Below are 19,460 nucleotides of genomic sequence, written 5' to 3' on the forward strand. Positions count from 1 at the left end.
AATTTGTAGGATCTCTTTTAAAAGTGCTGAAGCACGTGTCCTTTCGTAATGGTAAAAATATAAAAAACCCGTCTCTTCCAGGCCGCAAGCCCCTCCATCATTTTTCCGCAAATCATCTAGACCTCCATGGATCGACCGAAAAAACGGCTAGGGAGTTCCTCTCCGCCGGAGTCGGATGCCAGTTCAGGAGAGCCGACCTCGACGGCGAGAGAAGCGCGTCCTTCAGCCCGAGCTCCGTTGGCTGCCGTTTTAGGTAAACCTCCTATCCGCCGCCATCCTCCTCAATCCTATCGACGTCAGATGGTAAATCTGTAGTAGCTTAGCGAGGATAGCAAAAGAAACCCTAGGGCATCGGGTAGGGTTGCAGTGGTCCCGTGGATCTACGACTGACTTCACATTTGATGTCGGAATGTACAAATTTTCCCCCTACGTTTCCCCTTGCAATCCTCTGCTTGCCTGAGTTTGCTTTACTTCTTTGGGGTTGCGCATCCGGAAGAGATGCAGACTTCATGATTCGATGTCTGAATGGGCTGTTTTCGTAAGTACGTTTTCCCTTGCAATCCTCTGCTTGCCTGAGTTTGCTTTACTTCTTTGGGGTTGCGCATCCGGAAGAGATGCAGACTTCATGATTCGATGTCTGAATGGGCTGTTTTCGTAAGTACGTTTTCCCTTGCAATCCTGCTTGCCTTCTATGTTCGCAGCTGACAGGTTGGGCCATAATGGTATCATTTTGCTGCTGTTTGAGACGCCCTCTGGCTTCGCAATTTTCAGATATTATGGCGTCCAACTCTTCCTACCAAATGCTAAGGAGGTACTGGCTTTATTATTTCTATATTTTTCATGTTTTATAGTCATCGCTTGCTTATTCCTCTTTGTACCGACTTATTTTTTCTGTATCTTGTTTCCTGCAGAATATCTGGTCAAAGTTCGTAAAGAATGATAAGACACAGCTTGTCAGTACCCTTTCTCCCCTCCTGTTTGTCGTGTCTTTAAGTTGTTTCTCGCCAATTTAATCCGATCAGCAGCCTTGGATCGTCATGAGCATATGATTGCATCCTGTTGTATTGCAATATACCTATTTTTAGCTACACACTAGGACAAGCACTAATTATGCAAATTGCAGTAACTTGCTTTTCCTGTCCCTTTTTCTAAGGCAGTACAATTTATGCCTGAGATTGTACCTACTACCAGAGAACCATTTCAAAATACATCACGATATCTGAACAATATTGCAATAATTGTTTTTTTTTGGGGTGGGGGCGTATTGCAATGTTACCTATTTTTAGCTACACGCTACGAAAAGGAGTAATTATGCAAATTGCAGTAACTTGCTTTTCCTGACACTTTGTTTACAAGGGAGTACGGTTTATGCCTGAGATTGTAGTCATTACCAGAGAACCATTTCAAAAGACATTACATTACTGATATGATCTACGTTGCAATAATCTGATAAGTGAGGCGGCTATATCTTCATAATTGAGAACTGAATTGCACCCTCCTGTCATGATCAAGAGTGATGCATGGCATTTCGATAATTCTTTCTTCTCCTAACGTAATCATTGTCTCTTTATCTTTCTCAGTTCATTTGGCTGAAAAAATTTAGAACATTCAATGACAAGTCCAAAGTCATTAACCATACTGGTATTAGCACTCATCTTACTGAGATGATCAAGAAGTGGCACCTTCCTGGGCAAAAGCTAGCTGTTGGAAAACTTGAGTACAAAAAGGCCATTGAAGCAAGATTGGTCAGTATAAGCTCCCTTCTTTACTTATGTTTGTGTAACAATTTTGACATGAATCTTGCTGGGGATTTTTTTTTCAGAAAATACCGTGCCTGTTTAATGATGAAGTGCTGGAGGTGATGTGGGGCCTGAAGAATCTCATGAGGAGTTTAGTTCCAGAAGAAACATCAGAGCTGACCGGGGAGGACCGCCTCCAGATGAGTTATGGGATGAAAACTGTCCTGGATCGTTATGGTTTTCATGATTTCCCTAATGCCTGAATGAAATGCATTCTGCTATTCTTGCTCCCTTTCTTCTACTGTTTGCTTTCGGATAGTTTGCGTATTTTGTAGAAATTTTTGTAACGTCCCACCTCCCCGAGGCAGGGCCCGCTTACATCTGGCTGCTTTCTAGGACATAGACTGTCCTCACAGACCAACACCAGTCTTTTCTGCACACTTTGTCCTCACTCGTGCGCACTCGGGAAGAACTTTCCGGTCGGTCACCCATCCCCAAATTTCTCCGGGCCAAGCACGCTTAATCTCGGAGTTCTTTGGAGACCGACTTCCGGGAAAAAAGTTGTAACTTGTTGGAATGAGTATCCTATTAATCCAATTAAGCCCTGGGCCGGAGTGTCACATGCTCACCCCCTTAAGAGACCGATGTCCTCGTCGGTCAATCCCAAGCCAAAAACATTCTCTCTTGGCCACGTCCCGTACGTCTAGTGACAGCAGCCCATGTGCCACGTCCGTGCGTCCAGTGCCAACGGTCCCTGTGCCACGTCCATGCGTCTAGTGCCAATGGCGCATTCCAGATGCCCGCGCACTGATCCGCCACGCGCCCGTGCTCATGCCGGTGGCATCTGCGCCCCCACGCGCCCGTGCTCATGCCTTCGCACTTATGCCCGTACGTGCCCGTGAAACCGCGAGAGTCGGCTCTGATACCATTATGTAACGTCCCGCCTCCCCAAGGCCGGGCCCGCTTACATCTGGCTGCTTTCTATCCAGTGCCAGCAGCCCATGTGCCACGTCCGTGCGTCCAGTGCCAACGGTCCCTGTGCCACGTCCATGCGTCCAGTGCCAACGGCGCATCCCAGATGCCCGCGCACTGACCCGCCACGCGCCCGTGCTCATGCCGGTGGCATATGCGCCCCACGCGCCCGTGCTCATGCCTCCGCAGTTACGCTCGTACGTGCCCGTGAAACCGCGAGAGTCGGCTCTGATACCATTCTGTAACGTCCCGCCTCCCCGAGGCCGGGCCCGCTTACATCTGGCTGCTTTCTATGACATAGACTGTCCTCACAGACCAACACCAGTCTTTTATGCACACTTTGTCCTCACTGGTGCGCACCCGGGAAGAACTTTCCGGTCGGTCACCCATCTCTAAATTTCTCCGGGCCAAGCACCTTTAACCTCGAAGTTCTTTGGAGACCGACTTCCGGAAAAGAAGTTGCAACTTGTTGGTATGAGTATCTTATTAAGCCCTGGGCCGGGGTGTCACAATTTTACGCTTCCATTTTTCTGTTTTTGATGAAGTATTTCTCATTGTATCCAGGTTAATGAACGTATTATTGAGACAGCGGGTATCTTGTATGATTGTGATTATGATTGTGATTTATCTTTGAAAAAACATTATAATTTCTTCCGTAGTCACGGACACCTTCTTTGGGAAGTGTCTCAAATCGACACTTAGGGTTGGAGTTCATGGAAACTTGCAACAGCTATCAAGATTGTATGCTGCCCCTATGTTACAACAACTGAATATGAAGAGGTAAATATTTTGTAGATGTGTTCCTGACTTGCTGTGCATTTTATGCAGACTTGTCATTCAATTATTTAGCAAAAACTTGTTTTTTCTCGGATGTTTACAATGGAGGTGCTGACAAAGTTGTTGGATGATTCTGCTAAATACGATGGCAAGATTTTGAAGCGGACCTGCCTGAAGGTCTATGGAGAAATGATCCGTGCCCACAATATGAAGGCTAATGCACTAGAACATATGAAGTTATTGGTCAGGGAAGCTAAAGAAGCTTATGAAGCTAAATAAGCTAAAAAGACATATGAAGCTGAACAAGCTACAAAGACACATGAAGCTGATCAAGAGGAAAGCCTGTGCATCCACATAAGTCACATAAGTCGACTGAGAGAAGAGTACCAGATACTGAAGCTGCCATCCAAGAGATCAAGGAAGAAGTTGTCAATGGGGTGCCTGGGAATCCACACAAGTCACCTGACCTGAGGGAGCAGTGACGGGCCTTCCATTCCAGTAGGTCGGGTGGCCGCCCTACCTAGAGCCGGCGAAATCCTATACCCCCGACTCCTCACCCGAGCTCCGCATGTCCGCAAGGTTGAAGACGAACGAAGGGGTATGGGCTACTGGACCAGTAACTTGGGCCACTGCTTGGGCAAGCCTTAAGGCTGAAAGGTAAGGCCCATTTCTCTGCCGCGGCGCGCACGATTCTCATTTGTTCGGCGGCCCCTCTTCGTTCTTGCAAATCCCTAACGATGGATCTAGATGGCTGGAACTGAGGTCGCGGCGCCGGCGAGACTTGTCGCGAAACTGGTTTTGCGGTCGACCGCGCGGAGGGCTCGCAGCGGTCGACGCGTGGCGCATGGTTGCACCGGACGCCCGACAGCTAGCCGTATGTTGTTCGCTTTTCGCCTTCCCTACATGGCTGCCAGTTTCATCTTTCCTTTTTCCCCTTCCTAGCTTCCTCTGGTCCGTTTGGTTCACGCTAGGAATAGTAGCATGCTAGTAATAATAATATTTTGACCGCTAATTACGATGTCAAACAAAGTCAGTTTACAAAACTAACTTCATAACCCTCGCACTAGTAACCCTGAAGAATCTAATGAGAATTTTGACTGCGTGATTACTGTAGTATCACTGTAGCCAATCATCGATTAATTACCGTCATTAGGTTCGTCGCGAAAAGTTACATCCATTCCTGAATTTTTTTTGCAAATAGACTTCATTTAGTACTCCATGCATACGAGATTTTTTTTCTCGGCTTGCGTGCGCTAAGCAAACTGGAATGGAACCAAACAGGGCTCGCTCTCCGCTGGATCCATCACTCCTGGCGAGGTGGCACTGGCACGAGCACTTCAGCAGTAGCACGGCCGGCCGGCTGGAGAAGCACGGGCGAGCGCTCGCGCCCTCTCCGCCGGCGCAGCAGGTGGGCAAGCACTGCCGAGAGCAGCAGCAGCCTTCGGCTTCATCGTCGACGTCCAGACATGGTCGGGAGCGGAGGCGTTCATCTCCATCGTCAGCACACGGGGCTCGCCCAGTAGCAGCAGGCCGGCAGCTATGCCTCCTTCGTCAAGGGAGCAGGCGAGCAGCAGCTTGCAGCTCCTGCGGACGGCGCACGGTGGGGAGAGGCGGCGCATCTGCCCATATTTTTTCTTTCTTTTGCTATATTTTTTTTAGTTTTAAAAAATATTTTTTCTTATTTTTGGCAAAATTTTGCTTGAAACTTTTCTTTTGCTAACTTTCATATGTTAAAATTTTTGTCTTCAACTTTTTATTTGTTCCACATTTTCTGTTGATTTGATTTTTTTATCAAAAAAAAAATTGTGTCCAAATTTTTATCTCTGAGATCTCTGTTCATATTCTTGTGCTTATATTTTTTTAATCTACCTAACTTTTTCTTGTTCAAAAATTTTCTAGACTTTTCTTTAGAAAATTTTTCTCAAAATATTATCTTCCATTTTTTATGGAATCTTTCTGTTCAATTTTTTTTGTTTCAAATCTTTGTTGCAAATTTTTATATAGAAACTGATTTAGATTGTTTGAGTGAAGTGTGGCCGTGCGGGAGAGCCAGACACGATAACGTGAGGTGGCTTGAGACGCAGCGAAGCTTATAAAAGAAAACGAATAGGTGCAGATGCTTCGTGGTCGGAAATCGACCGGATGGATGGTAATTTCCGGGCGACCGTAATTTAGGCGGCCCCGAGACTTGTTAGCATGGTCCCGACGGACGCAGCTATGCGTCACTTCAGGGGATAATAGAAACAGTTATCGCCTGAAGAAGCATGCACGGCCGCCCAGGTATAGTGGATTGATTTGTTGCTGGCAACAGGTTCAGGATGTTAGTTGGTTGGCAGCGGCTCATACGCAAGTGGATAGTACAACATGAACGCGTGAGAGCATATAAAAGAATACGGATGCATGCATGTACTTGTAGATAAAATCTATGCAAAAAGAGTTCATACTAAAAAAAATCTATAAATCTTAAATTATGCATTAAAAAAATCTATAATCCGTGGGTCTCGCTCGTGTGCAGAGTTGGTGCGAAGGGGCTACAGTTCGATCATCAGCAATGTCCAGCCGAAGCAGCGTGTCACACACAGAGAGAGTTGTGTGTGAGAGAGGTTTCCAGCACGGCCTGAACAAACAGTTGGGTTCCTCTCCATCAAGAAGACAGCTGTGTTGGTCGCTTCGAAGCGTTAGTTTTCGAACATATTTTGGTCGTTTTCGCCGACCAAAATTTCCTACAGGCAAACCGTATGCACTGACTTCAGTGACTTGGTTTCTGAGAAGGATGAACAAATAGTGTCCACACACTAGTGCTTCCCAAGTCCTTCCACAAGGTGAGAAAATTATACTGAACGACTACATGCCGACCGCCACCTGTGTAATGCTGATGGAGAGACAGTTCTGAGCGCATCGAACCCACAAAACTACTAACCCAAACAGCAGTGGGGGGCAGTACTAGATTACTCAATCACCTAATTCTTGATTCGATAGCGACGCGCGGTCGACATCAGTGTCAAACAAGTGTAAGCTAGCTGTGGCATTTTGTAGAGCTAGCTCTTGGAGTATCATCATGGTCAGTTTGGATACTATGTTCATGCATGGAAGACACATGCAACTAAGAAAAGGATGCTCATCAATAAAACTAAGCATGGCGTGCCATTCTGAGAAATTCATAGGCCATCTGTCCAGTCAGGGATCGGAGTTCAGACTTTGAGCAATAGAAAGCTAATAAGCTATGCTTCTTTTGAAGCAAGACAATTCGTTCCCATTTCAGCGCTGTTCTGGTGAACCGATAGCAAGAATAATCGATTTCTATAAACAAAAAAAAAATCCTAAAAATTGAAGAAGAAAAAAAAACTCTCGACAGGGCTTCCTGCCCGCTGTGGCTAAAATAATCCCATGACGAATTAGAATTGGGGCACCAACCACCAGCCAGCTACTAGTGTCCTCTCACCCAAGCCAGAAATGTGCAGGTGGTGGCATACGCGCCTGTCCACCTCTCCAGTGTCTTGGTCTTGCTCCCTTCGTGCAGGCATGTGGCTGGCTACGTGAGCCGCCGGAAAGCGCGCGACAGGGTATATACGTGCTCGGCATGCATGGCGTCCGTCCATCGACCCCCCAGCAAACGTGCAGCAACTTCACGCACTCACGCCCCGGTCAAAGGTTGACAGGTTTAGCAGAACCCCTAGCTACCACGCCACGATCATATAGTTGACTGTCGGCGCATCCGTTTACTTTCTGCTGCTTCATTCAGACCAAACTGAATTCCCATATCAGTGGCATTTTCACCTCCAAGCTAGCTTTCACATAGCAGTCAGAAGACTGCAGTGGTGGCAAAAAGTAACCATCTACCACGATCATATAGTTGACTGTCGGCGCATCCGTTTACTTTCTGCTGCTTCATTCAGACCAAACTGAACGCCCAGATCAGTGACATTTTCACCTCCAAGCTTTCGCATAGCAGTCAGAAGACAGCGGTGGAGTATATAATACAGCAGAGTTCAGCGGGACAGATTTACGTTCAGCGCTGCTCGCATGCATTCTGTCGCCCTCCCAACTTGCTCTTCTGCACATGCGCGATGCATGATCCTAGCTAACAGTAAGGATCAGTACGCGTGAGTCAGCTTGCAGCAGGAACGCTCGCTCGATCTTATCATGCCTTTTCAGCTTCCGGTTGGAGGCTCCTTCGTTCGTTTGCGTACGGTAGCCGTAGCAGAGCAAACCAAGCCCAGTAAGGTTTCAGCTTGCGACGACAAGCAGAGAGACACTGTTTCCGGCCTGATGCCACGCCATGCCTCGGCTTTCTGGAGGATTCCGCCGTAGTTTGCGACCTACCATCCCCCAGCAGATGGTTCGGTTCGGTCACAAGCTACAGAACCACGAACCGGAGGGAGGAAAGGTGCTGGGCACGTGCAGCGCTGGGCGCTGGGCGCTGGGCGCTGGGCGCTTAGTTTAGGCTTGGTTGGTGCGTACGGGAAGCAAAGCGGGAGGCTGATGAGGTGTCGCCGGCTCGCCGCGCATATCCCTTCCCTTTCCCTTGAGGGTCACTGGCCGGATCGGCCGGGGAATATCGGGGTGCTTAACCGCCACCTAATGATCGGCCGCCATGAGGGCAGAGCACACTGCACACTGTATCGGCAATCAGGCAGGCAGCTTTATCCTGGTCTCCTCGTCGTCCCTATCTTGTGCGATCACATCCCTTCCGTGACGTGCCCTCCTAGAGGATTTGCACGCGCCCGATCGATCCGTGGTTATCCGCCCGCCGTAGGGCACCTTACCTGCTTTATGTCTCTTTGGTTTTGTGGTGGAGGGTGGAAAGGCTACGGTTACTGGATCACCCGCTTCTTGCAGGGGGTGTGAGTGTGGCACCTACGTCGGCCCTTTGTCTTGCGGGAGCGTGATTTTCTTTTGCGGTTTTTATTTCTGGTGATTTGGTCTCTAAATCAGTTTAGATCCTCATCGCGACACGACGTTGGTTTGACTTTGCTATATAAATGACCCGTCAGCCTCCACCAGAAATCTCTTTCTTGCGGCATTCTTGCTGCTATATGCCGCTGCCGTAGCCTTCACCATCCACAGTGTCGGCGTGCATTGGCGAACGAAAGAGAGATTTCCGGAACCCTTCGCCTTTAGAATGCTCCAACAAAAGATGACGATTAAAATTTTTGGAAGCACTTCGGGCGATTGCTCAAGATCTTCACCAGACGTGTCTTCCGCCCAACTCCACCGCCTCACGGGTCAACCGCCTTCGTCATCTACGGCATAGGCGGCTCCGATCCGGCTCGTCGTTGTCAATCTTTCAGCCAAGGCTTAGCACGTATTTTGTGATCCAATATGTTTCTTAAGCATGTATCCAGAGATCTTAGCTATGCTGTCTGATATGTTAGATCCATACATGCTACTCCATCCGTTCCAAATTATAAGTCATTTCAAAAATCTTGGAGAATCAAAAATTTTCAAATTTGACCAAATTTATATGACAAAATAATAACATTTATGATACCAATTAAGTATCATTAGATTATTTGTTAGTTATATTTTCATAGTTTACCTATTTGATGTCATATTTTTATATTTCTCTTTATAATTTTGGTCAAACGTTGAGATAGTTTGACTTTTCAAGTTTTTTGGAATGACTTATAATTTGAAACAGGGGAGTAGTTCTTATATTATATTAATCATGATTTATTTCATGCGAAGTTTAATATTGCGATTGTCTATTTTGTGAACATGCTCCAGCTCGAAAACTCGCGTGCGCGCTGCGTTGAACGCCGACGCCGACGCATTGCCATAGCGAAACTGAAACTCGTACGCCTAGCGAATTCGGCAGCGCCAGCCGCTTAATAAAAACCCGCCACATTGCTTAAAAAAGAAAAAGAAAACCCGCCACGGCCACGTGACGCCCACCCTCTGCTAGTGTAGGGTAGTGTTCAATCCTCCCAGCCTTGGCCGTTTTGACCAGATTCCCCGTACGTACACTCACTGCTTCCTTCCTGTTGGATTCGCTGCGCCACCAGCGGCGGGGCAGGCCCGGCCGCACGTGCGCCCGGGGAACACGTGTCAGAGAGCATCGTCGCCGCTCCGCTCCGGTAGGCGGTCGCGGCGGGCCAAGGCACCGCCGCGCTCCCCCACCTCACGTGCCCTGCCGACGTCCGCCGCGGCCTGCTGCTCCTCGCCACCCGCGCGCTCGGCAGCCGGCACGTGCCCGGTCTCGCTCCAGCCGAAAGGATCCATCCTGCGCTCGACCGTGACATTGATCTCCCGACGCCATGCCATGCGGAGCTCGCAGAAGATTCCACAGGAAGCCGCGCAAACGTCTCATCATTCGGAGACGACGAGCACCGGGGCTTGGGTGCCGAGCGAGAACGGCGGAAAGCTGGCGCGGGGCGACGGTGCCAGGCCAGCGGGGGGCGCGGCAGCCAGGCGTGCTTGGCGCCGCATGATTAGCGATTGACCACGCGGCCGCCCGGCCGGGGTCCGCGCGATTCGCCGGAAATGAGGCTGCGTTTAGGCTGGCGCAAAATTTCTTTTGGAATCATACTAATTTGAAGTCTATTTACAAAACTTTTTGTACAGATAAGTTGTAAATCACGAGACGAATCTAATGATGCTAATTAATCCATGATTAATCAATAATTAGTGTGTTGCAAATTATGAATTAAGTAGATTTATTAGATTCGTCTTGCGATTTACAGCCCATCTATGTACTCCCTTCGTCCCAGAATATAAGCATTCCTAACTATGTTTATAGATGTCCAGGTTCATAGCATCTCTGATGTATCTAGACAATTACTTGTCCAGGTACATAAAAGATGCAATGAATCTGGTACATAGCTAGAAATGCTTATATTCTGGGACTGAGGGAGTAAAAAGTTTTGTAAATAGACTTCATTTAGTACTCTATGCATGTGTCGAAACATTTGGGGTTTATGGGGTGGGAACTAAACAGGGCCTTAGTTTCTAAAAAAGTTTGCGCGGTACCCGTTATATCGAATTTTCGGACACATACATGAAGCATTAAATACAGTTAAAAAATAATTAATTATATAGTCTAACTGATTCCTACGAAATGAATCTAATGATACTAATTAATTCATAATTAGACATTAATTGTCAAATAATACCAAAATATACTACAGTAGCCAAATACAAATTTTTTTACCAACTAAACACCCCATGCGAAATCGCCGGCCACAGCGGAGGCCGGCGCCGGACAAAGGGGGGCGCGCCCACATCGACCCCGCCGTGCCTCCCCTCTCGCTTCCTTGCTTCCCCTGCGCAACGCATAAAGCCCCCGACCGTGCCCCCCTCCTTTAATGAGTAGTATGGGTGCGCAAGCTGACCGAGAGTCCGCAATCAAGCTAAACGCTGGAGGAGAGAGAGGAGAGGATAGAAAAAAGAAGCTGACTGCAAGCTTGCAGTCAGCTCCGACACAAAAACTAAAACGACTTTGCTAGAAAGATAAATAGATCTTACATTAATAATGATGAACTAACTACTATTCCATGTCTTTGGGGCCAGCGGCTCTGAGAGTTGTGTTGACGATCAAAATTGACATTAGACAATACACACCGATCTGACCGGTACGCCCTAGCGGCCTGACCGGTCAGACGCCGTAGTCGGTCCAGCAGCAGCCGACCGGTCTGACCGGTCCAAGTGGAATCCGAGTACAATTAGGGATTTTAATAGATTTAGATATTGTAATAGGATTTCTTGCGGGATAAGTCCACCCCACCCTATAAATATAAAGGGTCACGGCCGATTAGGGAATCCAATCGATCAAATTAATACAACTTTTATCTTTTTACTTTCTTTTTGCCCTAGCTTTTTCCCATCTACTATCTGTTGTTCCTCCTTCGTCTCTACGTCGATTGAGGGCGTTCTAGGTGGCCTGCCAACCCTAGAACAACCCTGCGTGCGCCTGCCCCGACGGGTCCTTCCCGAGCGACGTTCGTTGGTCTCGCCGCCGGCCTGCCCGGCGACAACCGGTCTGACTGGTATACCCGACCGGTCTGACCGGTCTGAACATCGGCGCTGCATCGTGCCGTGGCTCGCTGTGCGTAGTGTTTTCGTATGTTGGCCTAGTTGTGCGCGCGCAAGTTTCACGACGACGACGGCGTTCGACAGGACCGGCCGGAAAGTTCGTTGCTCCGATCCACTACACCATGTCTTGGGGGCTAGCGGCTCTAGCTGTGGACTGTGATGTTCGTGCTACTCGTCTTCCACACATGCATCCATTTTGAGATGCCAAAGCTAGCTATCTGTAGTACTGTACCCAAATATGGTGCATTTGACGAAAAAAGAGAGTAAATTACGGGAACAGAAACGAAAAGAAACCAAGCTATGGGCCACTGGCTAGAGAATGCATTTGATTGTTTTGCACCGGCCGGCCGGCGTGGCGACAACACATCAGGCAGCTCCTTAATCCCGGTGCTCTTTGCGTGCCAAGGGACCATGGAAGCAGCCAGTTGCCCCTGGTCGGCCCTCCTTTTGGTCGCCGCTCTCTTTGACGACGATCCACGGAGGATGCCCTGCCCAGCTTTATCAGCCAGCCCTGTCATCTTTGACCGTTTTGCCCCGTCGTCCCGGCCCCCCGCCCGTTGGATACGGCAAACTACAAGTCTACAACGGATGACTGCATGCAGCGCAGCGTACGCGTGGTGTGTGATTCACGGCACTGTGGATGTCTGTTCTGTTGAGAGGATAAACACGAGGCCTGACCCCTGCGCCACGCGACCATGCATGCATGTTACGTTTCGGACCCAGCATTTGGACTTTTCCAGTGCTGTCGTTTTCGTCCTCTACGGTCTCTTTGTTTGCCGAGCAGCGACCAGGAAGACATGCACACCCACAAGCGCCTCAAATGGATTATTGCTCCACCAGCTACGCTAGCAAATTAAGGCCATTTTTTTCTTTTGCCTGAAGCAACATGATCATTGAGCTGAGACGCAAATATCACTTACAATTTACATGGCGCGCGCGTTCTTTCAAAAAAAAAATCTACATGGCGCCAAGCTACGAAGTAAAAAATCCGAGTAGCCAAGTAGGAACGGTAAAAAATGTTTGGCAAAAAAAAAAGTGTCAGCCCGCATTTCACTAAGAAGAACGAAAACGGTTGAAGAAATTACACTCTGTTCGTTGCATGCAGTCAACAGAATTTTTCTCTCACACCAAACCAGCACCAGCCAGTAGGCACCAGTCAGCTAATAATATTTTTCTCTCAAAATAAATCAGCACCAGCCACCGGCCATAGTACAGCGAACATGAGGCAAATGCCGGAAGCAGGAAGGCCGCGAGTAATGAAGCATGGGCTGTCCAGAGCCAGAGACATCCATGAGGTAGGAAGGAATTGCCATGCATGCGCACACAGGCGCTCAAGCGCAGAGACATCCATGGGGTAGGAAGGACAGAGAGAGGACACGGACGGCGCCGGCCTTCTTCCCGTTCCCGGCCGGGCCCCTTTGCTTCCAAGGCGGTCAAGGATAACCGCCCCGGCCGCCCATTGCCGCGCCTCCACATGTAAAACGCCGAGGCCACCACCCGCCGCGGCCGCGCCATACAATACTCTACAGTCTCCTCTCCTCTCCGCAGCAGGCAAGCAGGCAGCGCCGCAGCGGCGCCACCGCGCGCGCCATGCAAACCCACACACCTCAGCAAACGCAAACGGCCAAAACCACTGCAGGGAGGAAGGAGGGCGGAGTCCTGGAGTGAAAGCATCTCTCCTTCTCTCTCCTCTTACATGGCCCCTCGAAACCCACATATAAATATACCGTCGCCTCGTTGCTCGTGCGCCCTCTCTCTCTCTCTCTCTCCGTGTGTGAGCGTGAGCAGCTAGCTTGGTATGCGGAGCTGCCGTGTCTTCTCCTTCCTCTATTTTATCGCCCTCCGCCTCCCCATTCTTCACCTCCCGAGAAATCCCCTCTCCTAGAGCACGGCTCGGTTTCTCACCTCTCCCCCGCGCTCGATCGAGAAAAAAGCTCACCTCGAGACCCAGGAGTTACCGTCGTCGATTCATTCATCCCCCGTTCTGACCGCGGCCCGGCGTCATGGACACCTCGCCCCACTATCCATGGCTCAACTTCTCCCTCGCTCACCACTGTCAGTACCCGCTCGCACCTCTCTCCTCTTGTTTTTCTCGAACCCATCTTCAATCCCGGTGCTCCTGTAGCCCTTGTTCCGTCTAGGTTTCCGTGTTTCGGCCGTTTACGAGATGTTCTGCATGTCTCTGCGCGCGCGAGCAGGTGATCTCGAGGAGGAGGAGCGGGGCGCCGCGGCCGAGCTCGCCGCCATCGCCGGCGCCGCGCCGCCGCCCAAGCTGGAGGACTTCCTCGGCGGAGGCATCAACGGAGGCGGCGCCGGCCCGGTGTCGGTTGCCGAGACGGCGGCCGCGGAGATGTACGACTCGGACCTCAAGTTCATAGCCGCCGCCGGCTTCCTGCAGAGCGGCGCGGTTGGGGCGGCGGCGCCGTCGCCGGTGTCTTCCTCTTCCCTCGACCAGGCCGACCCCAAGCTGGCCTTGCCCGCCGCGGCGGTTCAGGCGCCGGAGCAGAGGAAGGCCGTGGACTCCTTTGGCCAGCGGACGTCCATCTACCGCGGCGTCACACGGTAAGCTGGCGCGGATCGATCCGTTGAATCCTAGAAAGGCGTTTCTTTGGATTTGTGTGCAGCTTATCATGGACATGGATTGCTACTACCATGATGCTGTCTGCATGCAAAGTTGCACCTGGTCACTTTGGTTGGTGACTGGTTTGTGCCTATGGATCAGAGGCATGCCTCGTTCATTCTTCATGCTTCCATGGATTACTGGATGCAAACATGTTGCGATTTGTTCAAGATAAAAAATCTTTTTGTTTTACCTGCTGATTATCTCAGTCTTTGTGTGATGGTGTACAAATGATCAGTAGCTGCAAATATAGGACTATTTATGTTGTTTGCTCTGAAATAGCAGGATAAGTGTGTTCTTCAGTATCTTAAGAAAGTTTACCAAAGCTCTCTATGTGACGATTTTTGGCTGTCTCTAAAATTTTAGGGGATAATTTTTGGTGATTTCTAGGCACCGGTGGACGGGCAGGTACGAGGCACATCTGTGGGACAACAGCTGCCGCCGTGAAGGGCAGAGCCGCAAGGGCCGCCAAGGTACATCATATCTTCTCGCTAACCTATTACAGATGCTCCACTATTTGAGCTTGTGTAGCTAACTCTCTTTTTTGCATATCTGATTTGGTGGGTAATACTTCTTGTCCTCGGCTTATGCTTCTGGTGCTCAGTGTATTTGGGTAAGAAAAGGAACTTCCAGTAGTCCTCTATGTACTATTGTAACGCCTCATCTGAAAAAAAAAATTTTGAAACATCTTATCTGACGTAGGAGAGATGGATTTTCTGTTCATGAAACTGCAGGTGGCTATGATAAGGAGGAGAAGGCAGCGAGGGCGTATGATCTTGCCGCACTGAAATACTGGGGTCCTAGCACCACCACAAACTTTCCGGTAAGCACATAGAATCATAGATAGACCATGGGTGGCTAAACAAAGAACGCTGATGCAAGTGTGTACAGTAAATTAAAATTAAAGTATCAAGATATCTATGGTCTGGACGTATCTTTATTGGGATAGTATTCTTTCAGGTAGCCGAGTATGAGAAGGAGCTTGAGGAGATGAAGAACATGACTCGGCAAGAGTTTGTAGCTTCATTAAGGAGGTACAAGCTGATGGCCACTCTTCAGTCTCTTCGAATGCTGAAACTTTTCCATGCATATAATCAAATTGGCAAAGACACATATGCTTGGCATTTCTGCTTCAGATTTATATATAACTTTGCCATTCAACTTGCTCTTAATAAACATGCATGGTTTTATGGTGCAGGAAGAGCAGTGGATTCTCTAGGGGTGCTTCTATTTACAGGGGTGTCACCAGGTGAATATTTCCTCTCATCTCTCACTTGCAGCTTCGTGTTTGTCCTTTTGCGTGTAGTTGACTAAGTGTCTTTATTTGTCCATGCAATCGTGCAGGCATCACCAGCATGGGCGATGGCAAGCAAGGATAGGAAGGGTGGCCGGAAACAAGGACCTCTACCTTGGAACATTCAGTGAGTATACATTTTGCTTGCATTGTGTTAGACCAGCATTGCAAATTTCCTAGCTGTACTGATTTGTGTGGACGCTCCATGAATCGACAATGCCAGTTCCTGGCTGATAGAAATGCAGAGCTTTTGTAATGCAAAACTTAACGACCGACATATATATCTTTTCCCAATTGGTCATATATAACGAACATGATCTTCATATATATGAACTGTGACCAATAGATTAACAAGGCGAGCGTGCAATTTCTTTTCTTTCCTCGTAATGAAATTCAAGTAGGATGGACAAGTTGGGACCAATGGTCAACTGGATAGCTAGAAATCACTTTCTTTGCTCCCACATTACGATAAAATATACTGCGCCTTGCACGTAGGTCCCCTCTTTTTCTATGGTTTTGTACGTACAATCCTTGTAGCTAGATTCGTGGACATATTTTACCTAGGTCAAGACCATCTACTTTGACCAGATGTACGCATGTGTGGTGCCGCGTTTGATTCGAGTTTGTCATCTTTTGCATCGTGCATGATGGGTTTGGGGCTTTATGCAGAGAAGGAAAAAGAGGGAGCCGTGCATGCATTTCGCTTGATTGCACTACTGCAACCTGAACACTTGCTTTCTTCGTGCATTGCATGCAGCAACCTGTGTCTCGAATAATTTTTACTGTTGCCTCTCGGTTTTCCATGTAAAGCATGTGGGTTGCGGTTAAACTAATAGTAAGTTCTGAAACGGCCATTACTGTTTTCAATTTTTAACTAAGCTCCTGTCCCATGCATGCATTGCTGTCGCTTTAGTCAAACATCCCATAGATGCTAGTACTATTAGTTGCATGGCATGCTGTCTAGAAATGAAAGGTAATAATCCATTTCATTAGGTTCATGGACAACCTTAACATATTTTTAGGTCTCTTTCTATTGTAATTTTTTTCGCATGAACATTGGTAGTAATATATTGTTACAAGGTAGCTAACTACTAGCAGTGTTGATCTTCAGTGCAAATATTGAAGTTTATATATACATGGTAGTAGGTAGTAGTGAAAAATGTCACTTCCATTTTTGTGTGTATGGAGTTCAACAACTAATGTTGCCTTCTACGAATGTGCATCTAGGTACCGAGGAGGAAGCTGCAGAGGCCTATGACATTGCAGCCATCAAGTTCCGCGGCCTGAATGCCGTTACCAACTTTGAGATCAGTCGGTACAACGTGGAGAGCATAATCAGCAGCAATCTTCCGATCGGAAGCATGTCAGCCAGCGGTGGCCGGAGCGCCAAGGCCCTGGAGTCCACTCCATCCAACTCCTCCGATGCCATGCCCGTGGAAGCCAGCACCGCTCCGCTGTTCGCTGCACTTCCGGTGAAGTATGACCAGCAGGACTACCTGTCGATGCTCGCCTTGCAGCACCACCAGCAAGGAAACCTGCAGGGGCTAGGGTTCGGCCTCTACAGCTCTGCTGTGAATCTGGATTTCGCAAACTCTCATGGCACTACTTCATCGATGGCCAACTGCTACACAAATGGCACCACCTCGCACGAGCAGCACCAGCACCATCAGCAGCGGCAAGATCAGCAGCAGAATCAGACGCATCAAAGCTCCAGCAGCTGCTCCTCCCTACCATTCGCCACGCCGATTGCTTTCAGTGGGTCCTATGAAAGCTCCATGACGCCAGGTCCCTTTGGATACTCCTACCCAAATGTGGCAGCCTTTCAGACGCCGATCTACGGAATGGAATGATTCGCAGTGGTGGCTGCTGGCATTTGGCATATGCAAAAGGGCAGAAGCCATGAGATGAAGCCACTGAAAGAGAGGTACCAGTAGTTTGATGGAGACATACGAAGCAGCATGCAGTGTGCATGAGAAACACTGACGATCGAGTCAGAGACGGAGGAGAAGACCCGATCTGCTAACAACAAAATGATCGATATGCAGCTAGCTATAGCATATTTGCTTTCCCTTTTGTAGCTTTGTTTTTTTTCAGCTTTTATCTGTCTGTCGTCGTTGCTGAGCTTTGTTGCCCTCAGCAGCCTGCCTTTGAAGCTTTCGCTTTCTACTGACATGATTCTGCAAGCGCCATCATAGCTTTAGCCAGCCCTGTACAATGGAAGCAGGAACGTCGTCTTTGATTTGTAGCTTTCTTTTTCTTTTCTGCTTTCCTTTCTGATGATCGCTTTAGTTTGGCCCCCTGTTCTGCTAGTATGATTCAGAGGGGATAAAAGCTCCAGCTCTTGTCTTGTGTACTGATTACTGAACAAAGTCAGCAAGCAGCATGTACCTCTGAACTGTCAGTTAAGTTTTCGTAATTGATGAATCTCTCCCAAATCTATACACCGCACATAATGCATGCAGATGAGCGTGAGGTCACTGATAGTTCTAATAACTAGCACTATTTTGTATGCTGGCAGAATAATTCTCTTATTTGTTATTGCACCGTTTCTTTTGCATTTGCTATTGATTTATCGACTCTGTAGACTGAACTTAGTACTGGTGAGGCTCGTATCCGTGTATTGCCAAAGTTGTTACCTCCTCAGACAGACAGACAGACCATCTATCTAGCTAGGCGCTAAAACAAAATTCTGAAAGTTTGGAGTATCCTCTGCCTCCTAGAGGAGTAGTTCTTTAGAAAGGATAAAGAGATGCGGGGCCTTTTTGGAATCGCGTTTCTCGTGTTCGCGATGCCGTTTGAGCGGGATAAGCGGAATAATCCCGCCGAATGTTCTGCGACTAGGAGTCGCCCGTGTTGTGCAGTTGGAAGAAATAAACTGGGGACCCGCGATTCCAAAAAGCGAGCTTGGAGCTGCGTTCGCAATGCGTTTTCGCGCGACTGGGAGCCGCAGAAACAAACAGGGCCGCGGAAACATCTTTGTTCTTCAGATTTTCAAACCGAGCTGTCTCCTGTAGACGATGCAATCATCGCTGCTTGGATCGTGCGAGCAACATTCCGCCCATCCTCCGCTGCGCGTGCAGGGGCATTCGGGGGAAGTCTCCTCCGCCGCCTCACCGTACGTCGGCAGGGGGACATGCTAGCGAGCATTCAGAGACTTTTTTTTTTTTGAATTACACCAGGAGCACTGGTACATCATTTAAGAACTCGGTTGGAGCACCAGCACCCACGCTGACCGCGCCCACGCTGACCGCGCGCTCAAACGCAGGTGAGGCTACCTGGGTGGTCCCAGAATGCGCCTACTGAGCAACTCACACCCTAACACACACGCTCAGCCTCCCTCTGGGGAATTTTCCCCGGTGAGACGCGCGGGTTGTCCCCGACGGGGATCGAACCCGGGCGGGTGGGCTGCACACCGGCAGCGCTCACCACCCGAGCTAAGCTCGGTTCTCTTCAGAGACCTTTCGCCCTCGGCTTTTTGTTCCTTTGCTCCGGTCGACCATACCTTCATCTGTTTGAACAAGGACGGTGTCGCGTAGCGCGCGCGACACGGTCGCTGATACGTGGCGGCGGCGTGGAGCTGCATGCAGCGCCACGTCGCTCCGGCTTGTAATACACCAGAGCCATCGAGGTGGGGTCGCGTCGAGTTGGGCCCGCCAATAACTGGGATCGCACCGCTCCGAACGCGGTTTTTTCTTTTTTATATTTTAAAAAAATTAAAATTTCAAAAATATATGTCGGTTTTGGAAAATTTCAAAAATATACCACGGTCGCCCTATGGGGGGCGACAGGGCTCAAATATAATTTTTTTTCTTCAAATTTGCAACGAAGTCCCTGGATAAAAAAAGGGGGGCCTGTCGCCCCCAACGGGCGACAGGGTCCCCTGATGCAAATTGGAACCATTGCTTCCGTAGCTTTTTTTTCATATGTAGTTCTTTATTTGTCAGATTATTATGCAACTTTTGATATCTAAAGGAGTTGTGTATCTCCTGCTCCCTTCTAACAATGATGGCTTTACACAGAATTTTTA

The 19,460-nt window shown here is 48.7% G+C and overlaps 2 protein-coding genes across 4 annotated transcripts; both read left to right on the forward strand.

Moving 5' to 3' along the window:
- Positions 1-40: 40 nt before the first annotated feature.
- Positions 41-3,256, forward strand: LOC120642022 (probable nucleolar protein 5-2). 3 transcript variants are annotated; one of them, XM_039918393.1, is made up of 6 exons: positions 45-253; positions 702-811; positions 912-953; positions 1,581-1,745; positions 1,823-2,075; positions 3,222-3,256. In XM_039918393.1, exons 1-5 carry the CDS (start codon positions 127-129, stop codon positions 2,000-2,002), a joined length of 624 nt encoding a protein of 207 aa, XP_039774327.1. In that variant the 5' UTR covers positions 45-126; the 3' UTR covers positions 2,003-2,075; positions 3,222-3,256. The 3 variants fall into 3 exon arrangements, with proteins under 3 accessions (XP_039774328.1, XP_039774327.1, XP_039774329.1); XM_039918395.1 differs by having other exon boundaries at positions 49-498; positions 615-811; XM_039918394.1 differs by lacking the exon at positions 912-953 and having other exon boundaries at positions 41-253.
- Positions 3,257-13,096: 9,840 nt separating this feature from the next.
- On the forward strand, positions 13,097-17,870 carry LOC120642023 (AP2-like ethylene-responsive transcription factor AIL5). Its single transcript, XM_039918396.1, has 9 exons — positions 13,097-13,574; positions 13,718-14,081; positions 14,530-14,612; positions 14,744-14,752; positions 14,874-14,962; positions 15,100-15,173; positions 15,338-15,388; positions 15,484-15,560; positions 16,661-17,870. The coding sequence occupies exons 1-9, from the start codon at positions 13,523-13,525 to the stop codon at positions 17,281-17,283; spliced, it is 1,422 nt and encodes a 473-aa protein (XP_039774330.1). The 5' UTR covers positions 13,097-13,522; the 3' UTR covers positions 17,284-17,870.
- The last annotated feature ends 1,590 nt before the right edge of the window (positions 17,871-19,460 follow it).

Source organism: Panicum virgatum, chromosome 7K (assembly GCF_016808335.1).
Source record: "Panicum virgatum strain AP13 chromosome 7K, P.virgatum_v5, whole genome shotgun sequence".
In the NCBI taxonomy this organism is placed as follows: domain Eukaryota; kingdom Viridiplantae; phylum Streptophyta; class Magnoliopsida; order Poales; family Poaceae; genus Panicum; species Panicum virgatum.